General features: G+C 32.7%; 3 protein-coding genes across 3 annotated transcripts; 1 reads left to right on the forward strand and 2 right to left on the reverse strand.

Moving 5' to 3' along the window:
- Positions 1-3,927: 3,927 nt before the first annotated feature.
- Positions 3,928-6,163, forward strand: LOC123887257 (40S ribosomal protein S13-like). The gene is made up of 5 exons (XM_045936540.1): positions 3,928-4,090; positions 4,201-4,273; positions 4,389-4,527; positions 5,166-5,352; positions 5,862-6,163. The coding sequence occupies exons 1-5, from the start codon at positions 4,068-4,070 to the stop codon at positions 5,893-5,895; spliced, it is 456 nt and encodes a 151-aa protein (XP_045792496.1). The 5' UTR covers positions 3,928-4,067; the 3' UTR covers positions 5,896-6,163.
- A 2,254-nt stretch (positions 6,164-8,417) lies between these two features.
- Positions 8,418-13,105, reverse strand: LOC123887258 (maspardin). The gene is made up of 8 exons (XM_045936541.1): positions 12,692-13,105; positions 12,365-12,490; positions 11,380-11,478; positions 10,469-10,611; positions 9,839-9,947; positions 9,515-9,622; positions 9,080-9,220; positions 8,418-8,995 (listed from the first exon to the last, which is right to left on the reverse strand). The coding sequence occupies exons 1-8, from the start codon at positions 12,761-12,763 to the stop codon at positions 8,558-8,560; spliced, it is 1,236 nt and encodes a 411-aa protein (XP_045792497.1). The 5' UTR covers positions 12,764-13,105; the 3' UTR covers positions 8,418-8,557.
- Positions 13,106-16,278: 3,173 nt separating this feature from the next.
- Positions 16,279-18,026, reverse strand: LOC123887259 (UDP-glucuronate 4-epimerase 5). The gene has a single exon (XM_045936542.1). The coding sequence runs from the start codon at positions 17,801-17,803 to the stop codon at positions 16,481-16,483; it is 1,323 nt and encodes a 440-aa protein (XP_045792498.1). The 5' UTR covers positions 17,804-18,026; the 3' UTR covers positions 16,279-16,480.
- Positions 18,027-18,325: the final 299 nt, after the last annotated feature.

The raw sequence follows: 18,325 nt of genomic DNA on the forward strand, positions 1-18,325 counted from the left end.
TCCCTTTTAATTTACTTTTTGAAGCACCTCTTCTAATGTTATATTATTTAATAACCTATTAAATGTTTTAAAATGTGTTATTTATTTTGTCAAAATATTCATTTTTTTCTGAAAAAGTACTTAAGTTTTTTATTTAAAATAGAGTTTTAGTGTATAAAAATTCATGTTTAATCTATCTTTGGTTAAAAAATTATAAATTTTTGTGAGAAAGATTCATTGAATATTACAATTATAAATACTAGAACTAATTAAAAAAAATGTGAATTTTACACATGAATTGACTTAAAAATAGGACAAATGTCATGATGCAAAACATTCGGACGAAAGACCAAAGCTTGCTTGAAATTTTTTAAAGAGATTAAAATTGAAATATAGTATATCGATAAAGTCTAAAAACTTATTTAATCCTTATGAGTATAATCATAGTAATACATAAGATATATTAACATACATGAATTTTAAATATTTACGGTTCAAACCCCGTTTATATTTATAGCGGCCCACCCCAATTTTTTCGTGTTGCTCCGCCACTGAGGATGAATTAGACAAGTTGGTACACAAGTGGTGCAACTTTGGGAGGAATGGATATAGCAGTGCAAGGCTCACGAAACATACAAAGAACAACAGAAACCAACGCAAATGACAGTGTATAGTGCAACCTCCTGTTTATGGTCGCTGCAAGTGCAATGTCGATGCTAGTTTCTAAAACGACGAAGAGGGTGTACAACGGGTTGGGGTTGGTGTATCTGTGATTACCGAGGGCGGTTCGTTCTAGCAGGTTCCAAGATACTCCATGAGAGGCTCAGCACAATGGAAGGGGAGGCTTTGTCAATTAAAAAAGCTATGTATGGAGTGATTCAAAGATGTCTCTCCCATGTTACTTTCGAAAGTAACTCAAAAGCTGTAGTTGATGCTATATATTTCTTCCAGTTGTGTAGGCTACTCTTAATTTAGCATGCTAATTTCTAATATTAAGTTTATGTTAATGTTTTATCCCAACTTTGAGGTGAAGTATATTAAGTGGTAAGCAAATACGTTTGCTCACACCTTAGTTAGGACATCCTATTCTGAGTCTAGTCGCTGTCTATTTAATTTGATTCCTCTTTGTATCGAGAACACTTGGATTAATGAAAGAAATTGAGTTTACTATTGTAAAAAAAAAATTAATTAGTTTATACAATTAATAATCATGCAATGAGTGTGCCATATATAACGACTATATTATTTGGGATTTTCCCTCACATTAATGATTTTGGTTTTGAGTTGGAACTATATATATCATTTGACTATTTGAGAGTAATAATATAATACAATTAATATATAGTTCCAGCACAAAAACAAAACCATTAATGTGGGGGAGAATCTCGCGGTCTCAACATTAATATTTATCGGAATAACGATTGAAAAATCATGATTAACAGTAAATATCAATTATTCCAATGTCTATCGTTACAAATGTGCCAACTTCTATGGCCGTTGAACAGAGACGCGTATGATCTTGGGCTAACATGTTATTGGATTGAGCTCGACGCTTAAATAAACTATGCTCGAAACTAAATTGAGCTTAGTTCGAGTACAAAACAGATAACATTCTCGAATATACAACTAACATGTGAAGAGAATGTTAATATCACTTGTTAAATAGTACTAGAATTCCTTTGGTGAGTTAATTTAACTTCTTAAAAAAAAAAAATACTAGAATTCCACTTTTAAAGTGATAAATAAGTGGAATGTTTTGTTAAAAAAATAAATTTATAGAATAATTAAAATTCGAACTTTAATTTTTGCGTATATAATATGACGTTTGTACTAAGGCTGATGAACCGTGACAAGTTTATTCTCTAAGTTACGGATTTGATATTATGTGAATAAATTAAATGTATAACTTGGATCCAAATCCAAAAGAAATGTTTGTCTGTGGGGTTGAAGCTGGTCACCGCGTCCAATCGATAACAATATTAATTTGGATCCAATTAAGTCTCATTCACAGCCACTCAGCACTTTGGAAGCAAGAATATTTGCTGACTAATTGCTGATATAGTCGCATATTAGTTGCCTAATCAGCTAACTCTACTACTTGTGTTGGTAGAGATGGATGATTATAAACATTGTGAATAGTAGTATACTTTGTGGTATTTATATCTTTCTATATTTTTTTAAGGCTTAAATATCACATTGGTCGTTGTATGTACGCATTTTTTTGGTTTTAGTCTCTGTATCATATTTGTTTTGGTTTTAATCTCTGTATGTCAAAAAAAAATGATACGGGGACTAAAACAAAAAAAACGCATACATATAGGGACCAATGTGATATTTAAGCCTTTTTTTTCTCCTTTGCCATGACTTGAACCCTGAACTTCCTACTCCTTAACCCTTAACTCAACTTGCTTAACCAGTTGAGCTACTCATCTCATTCCTTCATATATTCCTATATGTTTAAGATTTTTTTCTTAAGGAAATAAATTTACATGTCACTCTTTAATAAATCCGAGCTATTCTTGGTTAGGCATAAGCCTAAATGTTTTATGTTTAGGCACACACGCAAAAAAATTTAAAAATGAATAGAAAAAATAATGAAATGATATGAAATGATGCAACTAAATTAGTTTATATTTTTTTTTTTTTTCAATTGTATGTGTCTAAATATTTTTTATTTGGGTTTGTAGCTATGTTATAAATACAAAATTTTATTGTCATTTGTGAATGATTAATATCTTTTTAGGGCACGGTACACAAAGTGAATTATTTTCCTTCTAATTTAATTTTCTCAGTACATAAATCCACTTCAAACCTTATCACCTTGGTTAAGGGGTCAAACCGTCAAAGTTTTCTATTACTTGCGTTTTTTTTTTATATATAATTTTTTTTATAAGCAAATTGTTAATATATTACACTATCACTTGTGTTTGTTTCTATCTTTTTCCTACTTTTTATTTCTTAAACTTTGAGTAAATATTGTTTTACACATTTTGAAAATACACAAAAGAATAATATATTATTTTACATCAATTTTTTAATCTAAGGCTTTGTTTGGTAAGGTTAGAATTTGAACTTACAGCTTATAAGCTCATATGACAAAAAATGACTTGTTTGTTAAATATTTTTCAAAAAGAATTTATAGCTTATTTTTTAAACGCTATTTCAAGTGGCTTATGAACTTATAGCTTATTATTGTTTCTTCCAATTTTACCCCTGTTATCTTACTTGAAAAAATTAAATATTAATTAAATATTTTTTTATGTCATTTTATACTTATAAGTTAGTTCAACTGCTAATTTACCAAAGACTCCCTCCGTTTTTTTTATTTGTCGTTTTAGATTTCTGCACATATGCCAATCCACAACTTTGATAACTAATATCTTTAAATATTTTTTATAAAAAATTATGAAAATTTTATATTTTTAAAATACTCGTCGAGACAAATTGAACAATATCTTTTTTTGGTTTACAATGTTGGTAATGAGAATCGAACTTATGACTTCATGCATATTATCCAAATCATTCACCATTAGACCAAACTTAATGGTTTATTGAACAACATCTTATATGTCAGTAATATTTATTTTTATATATTAGTAAAAAATTATGATCATAATAGTTTATATGAGTAATGCACACGATCCCAAACAACAATAAAAAGGAACAGGGAAAATACTATAAATTCAACCGGTTAACTTATTCATTATAAGGTAAAAAAAATTTCGTTATAAACTCATTCACTATAAGCTATTTTATAAACTATCCGCTAATTTTTATCAAAAATTGCCTAAATATAATTTCTCTTCTGGTTTTACAAGCTAACGGTAACTTTTTCCAAGGGTGACATACCATTTACTACAGTATTTTTAGTATTTTTGCTTTTTTAAATAAATAAATAACATTTTGTTTTACTAGTACTTTTTTCCAATTCTGCAAAACGACGTAGTATGACGGCATTGGTTACTTGTTTCATTTATAAAGGCCACACAAGTGAAGCAGTGTTAGGGTTTGGAATTCTCAAAAATCGTCGTTGCGGCACTGCAAAACCCTAATCACAAACTTCGCAGCAGCTCAAAGCTTCAGCAATCATGGGTCGTATGCACAGTAAAGGGTTCGTATCATTCTTCCATTCTCAATCTCATTATCGATCTCAATTTCATTGTTTTCTCACTTCAACAATCGACATTTTTTATTTTAATTGTTTCAATTTTTTGATTTCAGTAAGGGTATTTCATCTTCTGCTTTACCATACAAGAGATCAGCAGCAAGTTGGCAAAAGATCACTACACAAGATGTAATTTTCTTTTACAAATTAACATTTTTTTTGTTGTTGTGATTATTGGTTAATTATGTGTTTTTAATCGGTTTATTAATCTTAAAAAAATGCAATTTTTCTGCTTGATTTTTAGGTGGCAGATACTATTTGCAAATTTGCAAAGAAAGGTTTGACTCCATCTCAGATTGGTGTCATTCTTCGTGACTCTCATGGAATTGCTCAGGTCAAGAGTATCACCGGAAGCAAAATCCTCCGTATCCTTAAGGCTCATGGTTTGTTCTTTAAAACTTGCACAATTGTTTTTGGAATTTGTGTTTGTTTAGAACATGGGTATGTTTGTAATTGCATTGGCCTATTTGAACAATTGAACTCATTTATTAGCATAAGCATTTGTGAGATTGGACAGCTTATAGAATTAGTGCATGGCATTTTGATAAGTTTTTTTCAGTTTATTTATATTAGCTATCCATCATATAGGTTATATGAAAACATTTTGATTTATTTTATTTGTTATAGAAATAGCACTTTATATAATATAGGCCTGTTTGGATTTGCTTATTTGAGCTTGTCTACTTGCATAAGTTTTGTGACTGTGGGCTAACTTATGAAAACAGCTTATTACAATTTTCCTAGTTTTTTTTTAGCTTATTTTCATAAGTTCACCAATATAACTTATGAAAACAGCTCATATCATAAATAAAAACAATTTATCTTTATTTTGTCTTTTGCTATAAATAGCTTATGTGTAAGCTTTTACATAAGTGCTTCCCACTTGTTGTGCTATAAGCTGTTTATCCGAACAGGCCCATAATCACTTACGATAAGTGCTTAGGCTATATGTTTTCATTTAGCTATTTATACAAACATGAAATATGTCAGTTAATGAGATTACTTTTGGGGTCGATTTCAGCACTTGCACCTGAAATTCCTGAGGATCTGTACCATTTGATCAAGAAGGCAGTTTCAATTAGGAAGCATCTGGAGAGGAATAGAAAGGATAAGGACTCCAAATTCAGGTTGATTCTTGTTGAGAGCAGAATCCACCGTCTTGCTCGTTATTACAAGAAGACCAAGAAGCTCCCCCCAGTCTGGAAGTAGTAAGTACCATTTTTGTTTTTTGTTATTGGTCTTCACTGTCTTTGGTAGTATTAGAAAAAGGTTGTTGATGGATGAATAAATTATTAGAGTTTAACTATGTTTTGGTGCAGTGAGTGAAGAAGTTTTGTTATGTTTGAGAGGGCTTTCTTTTTTCTCCTATTGTATTGTAGTAAATGTTAACCTATATTCTAAACTTCATTGCTTTCCATGTACTAGTCAACTTCTGAGGAATAAGCTTTACGTTTAATGGTATATACATTTGCACTTCGGCGTGAAGAAATTTTAGATTCATTATAAGTTGAATACAACATGAACCATTTCGCTTTCTTCAATTGTTATCTGAACCATTCTATTGTGGTTCCTTGCTTGTTGTACAATTTTGTTTTCTGTCCATGTATCTGTATGATGCTTTCTTTTAGTTGGTGCTATTATCTGTTGGATTCACATCTTGTTTTTTTTGGGTGTAATTCTAATGTATGCTGATATTAATAACTTGTCTCTTTTGCAGCGAATCAACAACTGCCAGCACTCTTGTTGCTTAGAGAATGAGTTGGTTTTCATGAATTTTGTTCCATATCATATGTAGTTTTTTTTGGTGTCTAGATAGGTGATGTGGTACCTTAGTTTACTAAGAACCTATGGTCAGACTGAGGAAAGACACTCATGCTAGTTAATTTATTTATCAATGTCTTGTTCCTTCGTTTTAATATATTGGAGAACTAGTTGTTGTCATTTGAAGAAGTGGCTGATTTCAGTTTTCAGATTTTGGTTTTAATTTGAAGTTATAATATATGTTGGAGCTTTACTGGATTTGACGGTTTCTGATAAAAAAAATGATTCAGCAAATTTTCTTTTGATCCTTTAATAATTGGCTCGGCGATGTACTTCATTTTGTATAGGTTATTTTTTATTCTCTTCTTTTTTTGATAAAAGGTCATTTTTTATTCTTTTCTCTTTTTGACAAAAGGATATTTTTTATTCTTGAATAAATGATTTGTCACAGATTTATTTTTTCCATGTTTTACCTTTTCACTGCAATGGTAGACATTGTTTACATATTTATAGCCACAGGAGGTCTTGAATTGTTGCCCTGCTGAACTTGGTTTGATGTAGTTCTGAGTGCCCCTCACTTCTTTATATAATATGTATGTAGTATGTGATTGACATTTCCGAAAGATCTTAATATTACATCAAAATAAGTTCATTTTTTGTGAATGATACAAATCAAAGGATCAATGGTTCACATAATAGCTGGATCCTGAGCGTGAGTTCTATCATGGTAACGCCAATTACTAGAGGCATTGGGGGTGCAATGCCCTCGGCCTATTCTCAAACTTTAAATAGGTACGACGGTGTGACTGTTCTGTTGAGCCATACAATGGAATCGAGAGCTCCTAGTTGGCCATTTTTGGTAAGCAGAACTGGCGATGTGGGATGAACCAATGTATCCCAAAGTTTGGTTAATACTTGTTGAGTGTTCATGCTCATGTTACAAGTATAGAGATGTATTGAACTACCGAAGGATTGACTTGAGGCAAAACAATGTATTTTAAACGTAGATCACGCTGAGTTGAAACAATATCCTCTATTATTCCTACTGAAGTTCCTGTATGATTCAATAGAGATTTTTTCGAACAAGCAAAAAACTGAATCATTACCAATTAATTATTCATAGCATAAGATGAGCCAAGAATAGGAAAATAATACATCAAAACAAATGTCAAAATAAAATTACAAAAACAACACAACCAACCAATCCAACACAGTAACATAGAAACAATTCTAAAAATGCACCTAATCTATTTCCCACAGAACACCCATAAAATGAACACTCAAATAAATTAACCTTAGAGGGTAATTTGTTGTTGAATAACCTCGAAACAAATAATGAAACTTTCACTACTGACCAATGTTTTAAAAACCGAACCGGACCGGCCGGTCCGACCGGTTCGACCGCGAACCGGTGCCCTCGGCGGTCCGGACGACTAGCAAGAACCGCTAGTCAGTGGAACCGGTCAAAAACCGGTGTGAACCGGTATGAACCGGTGTGAACCGGTGTGAACCGGTGTGAACCGGTGAACCGATGAACCGGAAAAACTGGCCGGTTTTTCTCTCACTTAAAAAAAAAAAAAAAAAACTGATTTTTTAATTAAAAAAAACGATGGATTGAAATTGAAAGGTTAAAAAATCAAAAATCTTTCCTTTCCAACCATAGACTCAAACACGTGAAAAAATTATATGAACGGTTCAATATAAACGGTTCAATAACGGTTGAACCGATCCGACCGGTTGACCCTTGAACCAGTTGTCATAACGGTTCGACCTCCGGTCCGGTTCTTAAAACATTGCTACTGACACAATAGGATTCCAGATAAAAGCTTGGACAATATATATCATCGCACCATTAACATTTTTGTCTCACATAGCAACTGATAAACTTGCTTGACTGAATAGTCACTATAAATATTGTTTCAGGACCACTCATCACCAACATTAACTTACTAGAAGCCAACAAATACTTACACTATTCTACTGACTCTTCCTCCCACGAAAAATGACTCATCACTACCTCACCTGTCAACACCCTTCCGATCCAATCTATTTGATTCAATAGAGCTGTTCCACACTGTTGTTGCCAACTTGGTGAAGGCATTGAGATTGAGAATTTTACAATAAAGAAGACGATTCAACTCGGTTTAATTTACAACTTAAAGAATACGATTCAACTTAGTGAATACACAAAATTTATTCAATGTCATTCAACTTAGTGAATGCACAAAGTTTATTCAATGCCAGTCAATACAGTTTCAAAGTTTTCACAAATTAAAAAGTACATCCCTAAAATTGTAATGCATCTATCTAAATGGACCTTATGTTAACTTCTATTGTTAGAGGTCAAGTCGTGACATGCTAAGTCGAGCACACACATCCCTTCAGAATAAAAGTGGGACATTTAAACTCCCACGTCCTAGCTAGAGAGAAAACATGGAATTTTACAAGCACCTCCAGCTCAAGAGTCAGGTAAAAGATTAAAACATGAAATATAAAATTTGATGGTTTAACATTTCACATCCAACCTTCATATTTCAAATAATTAACTTAACCAAAGAATTTCAGAAATCCAGTTCACTATAAGGTCAACCTTAGCAACTTTCTTTCACACACTCGGTTTTCACAATACACTATATCCAAAAGATTTCCATCTTACACAACTTGCCTAAATTCAAAAGAATAGTTCAAGATAATAATGTACAGTGAACTGATGTTGTGAAGAACATGAAATAGAACAACATATTCCCACACAAATTGTACAGGTATTTCTTGAGGCACAACGCACTTTTCCTGAACGAATCCACTAGGTACGACATTCAAGGTGATTTCATGATTCAAGAGGCAACATTCTGAACTTTCAACTGGCTGGTTGTCCAAAATATGGGATCCGGAGCTTTCCGGGGCAGGATTGATCTCACTTTCAGTAGATGGTTCTGATCCTCTCCTGTCATCCTTATCCGTGTCATCCTTAGGTGACTTGTCAGAGTCATCACCATCATTCTCTTTACTAGGACTTCCTCCAATATCACCTTTAGGAATACTGGGAACCAAATCCGGCCGAGCCTCCACACCAACCCGTCTAAGGTGCAACTATCATTTACAATAGACAATAGTTAAAACATAAATACATGAGCACAACAAATCCCAAATATGAAAATTGATACCTGCAAATACCTGAAGATGTAAGTTGACTTCATCTGGTCGCGAAAGGAAAGGAAAATCTCCACCTGTTTTCAAAGACGCGCGCCTTGCCTCAGGATATCTTTCACTCAATTGTTCTTTAAGTTGTTGAGGGATTGCGCAGTAGTCATTAGTCTTCAAGAAACAAGCAAGATAATTGAATTTACAAAAAAATGTGAGTGGATTTATAAAATATCTCACACCATACTACTTGTTGTGTCATAATCAAATGGTAAACCAGAAAACAGTCATACATAATTACAGCACTAGACATTTTCATCAAAAAGTCACGGGCAATAAATATATGTTTATATGCAATATATCAGTTAGAAACAGAATAACTAAGAATTAATGGTATCATACAAAAAAAAAAAATTATTTTCATAAGGGAGTGATCTGCATGATAGAGAATTAAGCAAAGCTACATACATCCATTATAGTGATAAATGAATCTGAAAGAAGAAGGGGTCCCACTGAAGCATCCTCTGTTGTCAGTGACATTCTGGAAGCCAAGTCTTCTCTAGAGAGGGTTTCCACCTGAATAAGTCATGTTACAGAATCAAGTAAATTAATCAACTTATTTAAGACAAATACAAAAACATAAAAGTTTATCATATACATTGGTTTAAAGAAATCCATTGGTTTATCATATTTAAACTCTTTTAGTTATCTCAAAGCAGAAAACTTCTAGCATAAAAAAGGCAAACAGTGGCAGGTTATTAATAAACATGAGATTATTGCAAGACAGAGTACCTGAGAAACAACAAAGTCAACTGAATCCGCAATAAATGGTTCATGGGGACCATCACGAATTCCTGTTAAGACATACCGCTTCAACAAAAAAGAAGGAGTCCAACTAACACTGTAAATGCAAACAATAAAACTGGACCAATTAATAGTTGGAGGACATAATAGATCTAATGAAGAGCTATCAGGATAGTGAGAAATTCTCAAGCAAAATGGATTATGCAGGTTTTTTTTAAAGTGGATGGCATATTGCCTCATTTCAAGGTAAGGCAGGCTATATATATCACCAAGGGGCTCACAAACAATAGTAATTATGGATGTGCAGAGTCAATGGATATTTAAGAGTGATTTGTCTTCTGCCACACAAATCAATCCATTATTTAGATATATCATTCTAATGTCTGTGTGATTAATGTGATTGTGCCTATTAACAATATCTTTACAATGCATAAAATCCTATTTGTGTAGGAAATGTAATCATTGAAGCATTTGTTCACAAGAAATTACACTAGGTCAGCACAAATCTAAGTTTATCTTTCATATATGGAAAGGACACAACCATAGACAATTTTTTCATTTCTAGTTTATATATCTAATTATCTATCAATACTCTACAACAGAATTTGAGACAAGTACATTGGTGCCCATGGCATTGCAGCAGAGAAACTCCGTGTCTCCAAAAATGAATTTGATAAAACCAATGACCTAACTCGTCTTGGACGATGCTGAGCAAAGAGTTGTGCTAGGAAGCCACCAAGTGATGTTCCATAAAGATGTATCTGTAACAGAGATTAAACCAGTTTACTAAATTTGTCTTAGAGTTTAATAACTTGAACCTAGGTCACCAAAAAAATTTGTAACAATATTTTACATAGAGAGATAATTTGACTTAGTGTTCACAGACAGAAGAAAGTTTGCTGTTAAAACTATTAAAAGCATTTAGGGTTGGCTAACTTTCATTCTGTACGAAATTATTCATTCATAGAATTAACTTGCAGAAGACATTAACCATACAATATATTAGTAATGAAATATGAAATTAAAGGACCAGAACTCAAATCTTAACCAAATAAAACACAATTCCAGAAACAAACTATATCCTCACTGAAACACTTAACAGTAGAAGTTGGAATATTTGGACTTCTACTAAAAAATACCCAAGACTATAACTAAAAATCAGAGAAGCTTTTAAAACAGTTCCATATTTATAACATAAAAGTGCACGGAAAATATAACTTTTCCCCCTAACGTATGAACATCAGATGATGTACAAAACTGAAAAAAATGTTTGAAGCTCATGAGCTTTTCCACTAATTGAAATTCTCAATTTGTTCAACAAGGCGCACTGGTACCAGTGTTTGATACCAAATCAAGCACAATGGCTCCAAAAGCAAACAATTATATATTTAGCATCTATGATCTATGTGAGATGATATTTAGTAAATATCTACAGATGAAAGACAATAGAGATGCTATTGCTAAGTATCAGTTTGATAAGTAAAAAAGTTTGTAATACAATGCACAACGGAAGTTTGAGGAGATCATACATGGTGTACATCAATAGCATCCAAGAACTTTTCAAATGCTTGAATCCAATCGTTGTGATGCCATACACGAGGTATATCTACAGATATGACACGGTAGCCCTGCATTAAATGAAAACTTTAGTAACTCCTTCTAGAACTGCAATACATGAGAATTATTGAAAGTATAAACCGGTATGCAACCAGCAAATAAACTGAACTCTAGTAAACCCGTGTTTCCATGCAATATACGACAAGAATATTTTGTCGCGCAATGCTATTTATTACAAAGGATGTATTACTAATGCACAATCACTTATTGAAAGTATACACAAGTATCAACCAACAAATAAACTGAACTGCAGTAAACTCGCGTTAGCAGAAAATAAACGACAGGAATATTTTGTCGCATAGTGCTATTAATTACAAAGGATGATATACAGAATGTATTACTAATGCACAATCACTCTTTTCTATAAGAGTAGGATATATCAGTTATAAAGACGGGGGGCGCACACACATTCTTAAAGTAAATATAAATCACAATAAATATCTTTCATATAAAGTGAGAGAGCTATTTTTATCAAAGAGCGAAAGGAGCAAAACTTGACCATACATAGATAATCAAGAAGAAAAGTTAATTAATGATCACACGACACAACCACTTCAAAAGATCACATGCTAAGTTTTAATCTTGACCATTTCCCTCAAATCTAAGCTTAACCACGCCTGTGTATGTGTGCGTTGGAAACTTAGCAGAAGTCATAGCATACTTAATTTAACCATATTTTTCATCCTGTTTACATTTCTTGTTTCCGTTACAAAAATAGTATCACCTAATTTTCATTTTACTAATCATGCTCAAATATTTGTATAAAAGAATTGTCTAATACTACTACCATTACATCGGTTACTCATGTAAGACGGTAAGTTCAATACTATTATCGCATATTTTCAACTTGGATATTCAATAAATAGAATTGAAAGTGATAAGAAGCAATGAATATACCTTCATAGATAATGACATAATCTGTTTGTAGTATACATCAGCAGTTCCAGCAGTTCCAGGAAGACATATAAGTGGAGGTACAGCTTTTGGACCGAAATCATAATAACGCCATTGCTTAGTTCCAATCTACAAAGAATCATCAAAGATTAATTAATTAACCTAATGGAAAATGAAAATGGAAATCCCTTTCCCTAATTCCCAATTCTCAATTCTGAAATCAAGCTGAACTGGATCTAATTACTATGTATGAATGCAGAAACAGTAGTAATTTGTGAAAAATATGAAGAATTAATTAATCGGAATTAGGAGCAAGAAAAAGAGAATTACAGGGATTTTGTGAAGAGGAACTTGGGACTTGAAATGAACGTAATCACCAGGCGCCGAAAAGACGCCTTTCATCGCTAAGCTACTTTGATTTTGATTTTGATTTTGATTTTGATTTTGATTTTTCTCCTTTCACCGATCCTTTTCAATTGTTGATAAGCGATTAATTCAGCACACAGAAACAGAAACAGAAACACCAAGATGATGATTAGTACTTTGCATTAATATTATGATTGTTTTTGCACGGAGACATACCATATCATCTGATCCAATCAAATTCAATTCAATTACCTCTTGAAATGAAAAATTAAATTAAATTAAATTAATTGCTGTTCTTTACTGTTATTACAATTTACACCACTTACAGACAAATTAAACTACTTTTTTTGCATTCATTTTTTTTTTCCTTTTTCTTTTATCTCATTTTCTTGATTTTCTATTTTTCTTTAGGTTTTTAATGGGATTTTTGTTTTGACAGTTTTTAATTGATTTGGTCAAAACATATTTATCATGATCATCATGATACTAATAATTGATTTGTTAGTCTTTAATTGTTGGCACGGCCAACCGGGAGTTTGTTTTTTTGTTGACCATGCGGTTATTTGAGGAAGAAGTTCTAGCAATGTGGAATTTGACCGCTAAAATCTGATTAAACTCGAGTTTTTCTTTAAAAGATAGTAGTATTTTTTAGTGAAACTCATTATTACATAAGTTTAATGTCTTAATTAATCAAAAATTTGTTTAAATTGTAAAAAATTTGTACATCTTAATTAAATGGTCACATGTTTAAAGCCTTTCATGATCTAGACTTATTGTATTATGAATGTAGACTAGACAATTTTCTTCCAATACTCTTGAAATATGTGAAAAAACTCAAACTAATTTTCTATATTTATGATAAAAAAAAATTTGACTTCTTAATGTAAAACTTGAATGAGCAATCCTTTTGTGCAACACATATGCCTACATTTTTCCCTTAAAAAAAAAATCACATGTACTTATTTTTTTATTTATTTTTTCACAATTCATCGTAGAGGTTATCCATGGAATATTCTCTCTTCAAATATTTGTTAGCTGTCATTGCGTTGCACAACATAATTTTATGATGATGTTAAATGGTGTTTTCGGGACAATGGTTAAATAAATAAAAATATAAATAAAAACAAAATTTTAAATAGAAACAAAAGCACACAAGTGAAGTGAATTGAACACCACATCTTTATCCAAAAACTCAAGTTATTTAGTTTATGAATCATTTCACTTATATGTTGTGCAACTTTTACTTTTTCAAACAATGTAGAACTTCCAACCCCACACAGTCATACTTGCTACACAACAATCTCTCCCTCAAATATGAGTCACTCAATTCATTATGTTCCCCACCCAATCTTTAAGTGAAAACTTTTATTAATTCTTTCAGGAAGAACAATTTAAAATAATCCAAGTTTGATTCTTAAAAAAACAGTTTTTTGATAGGGTTTATTTATATTCCGACCGAACTTTAGACACTTCGCCAAAAAGAAGAAACAAGAGGTTAACAAAACAAACTAGTGGCTCCATAGTAACTGCAATGTCATATGATGGAACTTTGTATGGAATGTGATTAAGAACCTCAACCAATACCAGTGAGAATACATGGATGTTAGTTAGAATACTTAAATACTTGGGCAAAAATTAATTATATGATGTCACTTGGATTATAGTTATACTAGTCTCATCTTCCAAACAGTTTCACTTGGATTTTATAGTTAAGCCCCATCCTTACAATAATGAAGGTTCAGCTAGAACTTAGGGTCGATATGTTACAATTTTATAACCTAAAGTAAGTTTGTATTAATTGATATAATCAATATGTAGAAAGGAGATCGAGTACTTGAGTTGACTGTCACAGCAAGCAAACTTCTGCTATAAGAAATATTACAGCTGCAAGATGACATTACAAGAAGTAATGAGTGGGTGAGGTAGCTAATGAGTATACAAAACTTGAGGTACAAATTTCAACTCAATTCTTAAATGAATTAAGTTTGATCATTAACAAATGAAATTTTACATGTTTGGCTTATTACATCTTTCAACAATAATTTTCATTTGACCATATTAAGAATAAGAATCAGTTAACTCATTAGTGAGTTTGGTATTAAGCTTTTTCAATCACTGTCTGATAAGGACGTAAGAGTTGCAACAAGATTTCCTGTCATCAATCAATCTATACCAGACAAATGAAGTGGTACTAACTATGAACTACTGAAACAGAAAAGGAAACATTTTCAAAATTAGTACTGCAGTTGATACCATCAAAATGCTTCTTAGGTCACTTTGAGTTTGAAAGCAACAATTTTACCATCCAAACAAAGGATTGTGACTCATGCAGTACTGTATAATACTACTATTATTTACCTGATGATATGGACATTCCAGAAATCAAAAGGAATCATACAATTTCACCGCTTATTCTACTAATAACTTGTCTATATATAGTCTGTAAAAGTTTTCCTGTCAAGTTACTCTCACATGCACTTGGCAATACTATTTGTGCTGCCTTGATGTATAATCTAGAAATCTATGAGCAGCACTTTATGGCTACTTAAAATTGATGTCTGCATATAAAAACCTTTCCATGACAAAGGTTGAGGTGAGATGATAAGCACCAAATAATACAGTATATGATTTTAATAATGCATTCATGCCAATGTAATGTGAAAGAAACATGTAAATTTCTAGATTTGACAAGTTAATAGTCATCAAATTTTCTTGAATAACTATCTTTACAGTACACAAGACTATAGAGTGACATGACCAAATCCATATTTATCATTTTGGATCTGTTCAAATACAACTTCATAACAATGGTCACTTGTTAAGAACTCAATCATCATCCTAAACTTGGTGCCACCAAACGACATTAATATCTGAAAACCAAATAGGCTATACTAGTAATTTTCACCCTAAAAGACTAAAACTAAACAGCACTCATTATGACAGAAACTTTTTCAGACTAAATGATATCACTGGCATGACTTATACCTGCACATTGGTAAGCAGTAGCATTCCCATTTATCAGAAACCAATAACAAAATCATCATAGCAACAACACCAGCATTATCCTCAAAGCAAAACAAGTTAATTTGGCATCAACTGACAAGCTAGTTTAAACCCAAAAACAAATCAAAACAATCCATAAAAATTAAGAGGGTGTTTGAAGAGTTTATAGATTTATAAGCACTTAAACTAATATTTGAATACTACTAGTACACTCAAAAACCAGTCAAGACATATTCATAAGTTGATTTGAACATATTTGAATGTGTGCTTAATAGGGTTTGAAATAAGGCCTGTGGACTACATTCTAACTCGCGGCATAATGATTAGTTGATATTGTCGAAATCACAATTGAGGCCTCATCGACCGCATTTGACTGCTATTATCTAAAATAACAAGGATGGTGACACACCACAACCGTTACCGCTATTTGAAACCCTAAAGCATAACCAAAAAATACTCTAAAATACTAGCTTATTGAATAATTAATTAAATTGTTTATTCAATCACATATGAAGTACATTTGCATAATACTAAGGCAACAATTCAAATTCAAAAAACACATTAGAAGAAAAGATAACATGAAGCATAAATTAGTAGTATCATATCAATTCGATCTCTCAAATCAGAAATGAAGAATGTACATGGACTAACCTACAAGGCAGGCACACAAACGAGAAACGAAAACAAAGCAAAATTACAAATAACAAAAGAAAAACTAAAATGTCCCAAATGACAAATGCATCAAAAGAATCACCAAGATCCTTTCTTGTTAGACCCAGAAGGATAAAACTCAAGATACCATTTCACAAACTTCTTCAAACCTGTTTCCAAATCAATGGTAGGTCTATAACCAAGATCTCTATAAGCCAAACTAATATTAGCATGAGTAAACTTGACATCACCATTTCTTGGCATAAAAAGAATCTTCTTCTTAGCCTTAACCTTCAAAAGCTTCTCCAATATAGCAACAAGCTCACTCACAGGAACAGGTGAAGTATTCCCCAAATTGAAAACCCTAAATTGAGCATTACCCTTCTTCTTCCCACCACTACCAGTACTCTTCTTTGCAGTATCCAAAGCACCTAAACAACCCTTAACAATATCATCAATGTAAGTAAAATCTCTAGCCACAGTTCCACCATCTGGTGATTCAAACACTGTTATTTGCTTCCCTTTCAAAATATCCTTTGTGAAGAAAAAATAAGCCATGTCAGGTCTACCATAAGGTCCATAAACAGTAAAAAATCGCAACGCGGTGATCGAAAGACCGTAAATATGATTATAACTATGAGCAATTTCTTCTCCGGCTTTCTTCGTCGCCGCGTAAAGACTCGCCGGTTGGTCCGTTCGATCTTTCTCCGAAAACGGAACTTTCGAATTAAGACCGTAAACGGAACTCGACGAAGCCCAAACAATTGCAGGTTGAGGATTTGCAGACTTACAAGCTTCTAGAAGATTCACGAAACCAGCGATGTTGCTATGAACATATGAAATAGGGTTTTGCATAGCGTAACGAACACCGGCTTGTGCAGCGAGATGCATCACGTGAGTAAACGGAACAACATCGAAAAGCTTCTTTAGGAGAGGACCGTCGTTGATGTCACCTTCAACGACGAAAACTCCGGCGCGTTCTAGAAGCTTCTGACGAGCGTGTTTTAGGTTAGGGTCATAGTATCGGTTGAAGTTATCTAAACCGAGTACACCGTCGCCGCGGCGTTTTAAAGCGAGGGAGACGTGAGTTCCGACGAATCCAGCGGCGCCGGTGACTAGGACGGTGTGACCTGAGGCGGAGCTCCGACGAGCTGATTTAGAGACAAGATGTTCCCAGTGAGAACCGCCCCAGGAATCACCGAGGACACGGCGGGGTGCGGTGGTTGAGGGCGGAGGAGGTGGAGGAGTGAAGGTGAAAAAGAAAAGGAGAAGAATAAAAGCAAGGAATAAAGATGAAAAGAGTGTAAGACGTGAATGTGAAGAATGGATTCTAAATCGGTTATGAATGTGGTGATGTGGTTTATCTGGTTTCAATTTTCCTGGGGTTGAAGGTGTTGTTGTTTCACTCATTTGTTGCACCATTTCATTCAATCTTTTTTAATTTTTTGGTTTTTCTCTAAACCCTTTCACAACTCACTGAGTCGGTGTTTCTTTTTCTTCCTCCACTCACTATATGCAGTGTGTGACACTGCTAAATTAAACTCGCTATGGTAAAGACGCGTTTTATTTATTTATTTATTTATATAGTACAACATTTATGCGGTGGGATAATTTGTTGCTTTCGTGTAATAAATAGGTAGAAATTTTCGTTGGAAAATTCAAGTAGGGATTTCAGTGATTTATTACTATTGTTCCGATTAAAATGAGACTGATTTACCGATGCAGTCACATTTTCTGTGCAGTCGTGTACTCAGATTATTAATTACTTCCTCCGTCCCAAAAAGAATGACTCAGTTGACCGAAACACGCATGCCAATGCATAACTTTGGCGACTAATATTTTAATTGTATAATAGTAAAAATTATAAAAAATTGATATTTTGAAAATACTCATCGAGACGAATCTAACAACATCTTATATGTTAATATTTATTTTTATTTATTA

This window comes from Trifolium pratense, linkage group LG5 (assembly GCF_020283565.1).
Source record: "Trifolium pratense cultivar HEN17-A07 linkage group LG5, ARS_RC_1.1, whole genome shotgun sequence".
Taxonomy (NCBI): Eukaryota; Viridiplantae; Streptophyta; class Magnoliopsida; order Fabales; family Fabaceae; genus Trifolium; species Trifolium pratense.